Below are 694 nucleotides of genomic sequence, written 5' to 3'. Positions count from 1 at the left end.
ATCTCAGCCTTTCACCCCAGATTTGAGCTGTGGTCACCTCAAACCTCCACTGGTTCTGTTGGGCTTTGGGGAATGGGTTGGGGTTTGGGGCAAAGGTGGTCAAGTTTTGGAGAAAACGGTCAAAATGTGGGGAAACAGCCAAGGTCTGGCCAAGTGGTCGAGTTTTGGGGCCAAACCTTGAGTTGTGGCGTGAGCGGTCACCGCTGGCGTGAACGGGGCAGATTTGGGGCGAAGGGTCAAGAGTTGGGTGAGGAATCGGAGCCTGAGGGAAGGATCTGGGCTTTGGGGACAGGCGGGGACAGCGAGGAGGTGGCTGGGCCACGGCCGGCAGCATCACCATGAGCAGGGGCAGGAGCACCAGCACCAGAACCCTTGGCACAGAAATAGGTGGCGGAATCCTCGTCCCTGAGGCTGTTCATGGTCAGCGTCACCGGGCTCTGCCCGTTGTCCCTGGAGATCGTGAACCGACCCTCGACCGACGACGCGTAGCTGGTGTAGCTACCATCGTTGTTGATCCTGGCAACCAATTCCAGCGCCTGCTCGGGTTTCTGCCGCACCCAGAGCATTCCAAATTGTCCAAAGTCAAAGCCGGATGCGCGGCAGAGGAGGCGCAGGGACCCCCCGGGGGGCTGGAGGTCCCCCCCGGACTCCAGCAGGGTCACGGCCGCCCGCAGCCCTGCGGGAAAAAGGGGAA

The 694-nt window shown here is 61.2% G+C and overlaps 1 gene segment (V, D, J or C); it reads right to left on the bottom strand.

Moving 5' to 3' along the window:
• Nucleotides 1-221: 221 nt before the first annotated feature.
• On the bottom strand, nucleotides 222-689 carry LOC103622759 (the record flags this gene model as incomplete). The annotated part of the segment is given in 1 exon segment: nucleotides 222-689. A coding segment is annotated over 1 exon segment (453 nt), but the record flags the coding sequence as incomplete, so codon positions are not given.
• Nucleotides 690-694: the final 5 nt, after the last annotated feature.

This window comes from Corvus brachyrhynchos, unplaced genomic scaffold, assembly GCF_000691975.1.
Source record: "Corvus brachyrhynchos isolate BGI_N302 unplaced genomic scaffold, ASM69197v1 scaffold3629, whole genome shotgun sequence".
In the NCBI taxonomy this organism is placed as follows: Eukaryota; Metazoa; Chordata; class Aves; order Passeriformes; family Corvidae; genus Corvus; species Corvus brachyrhynchos.
The sequence above is the reverse complement of the archived record's forward strand: the minus strand, read 5'-3'. Positions and strand labels throughout refer to the sequence as shown.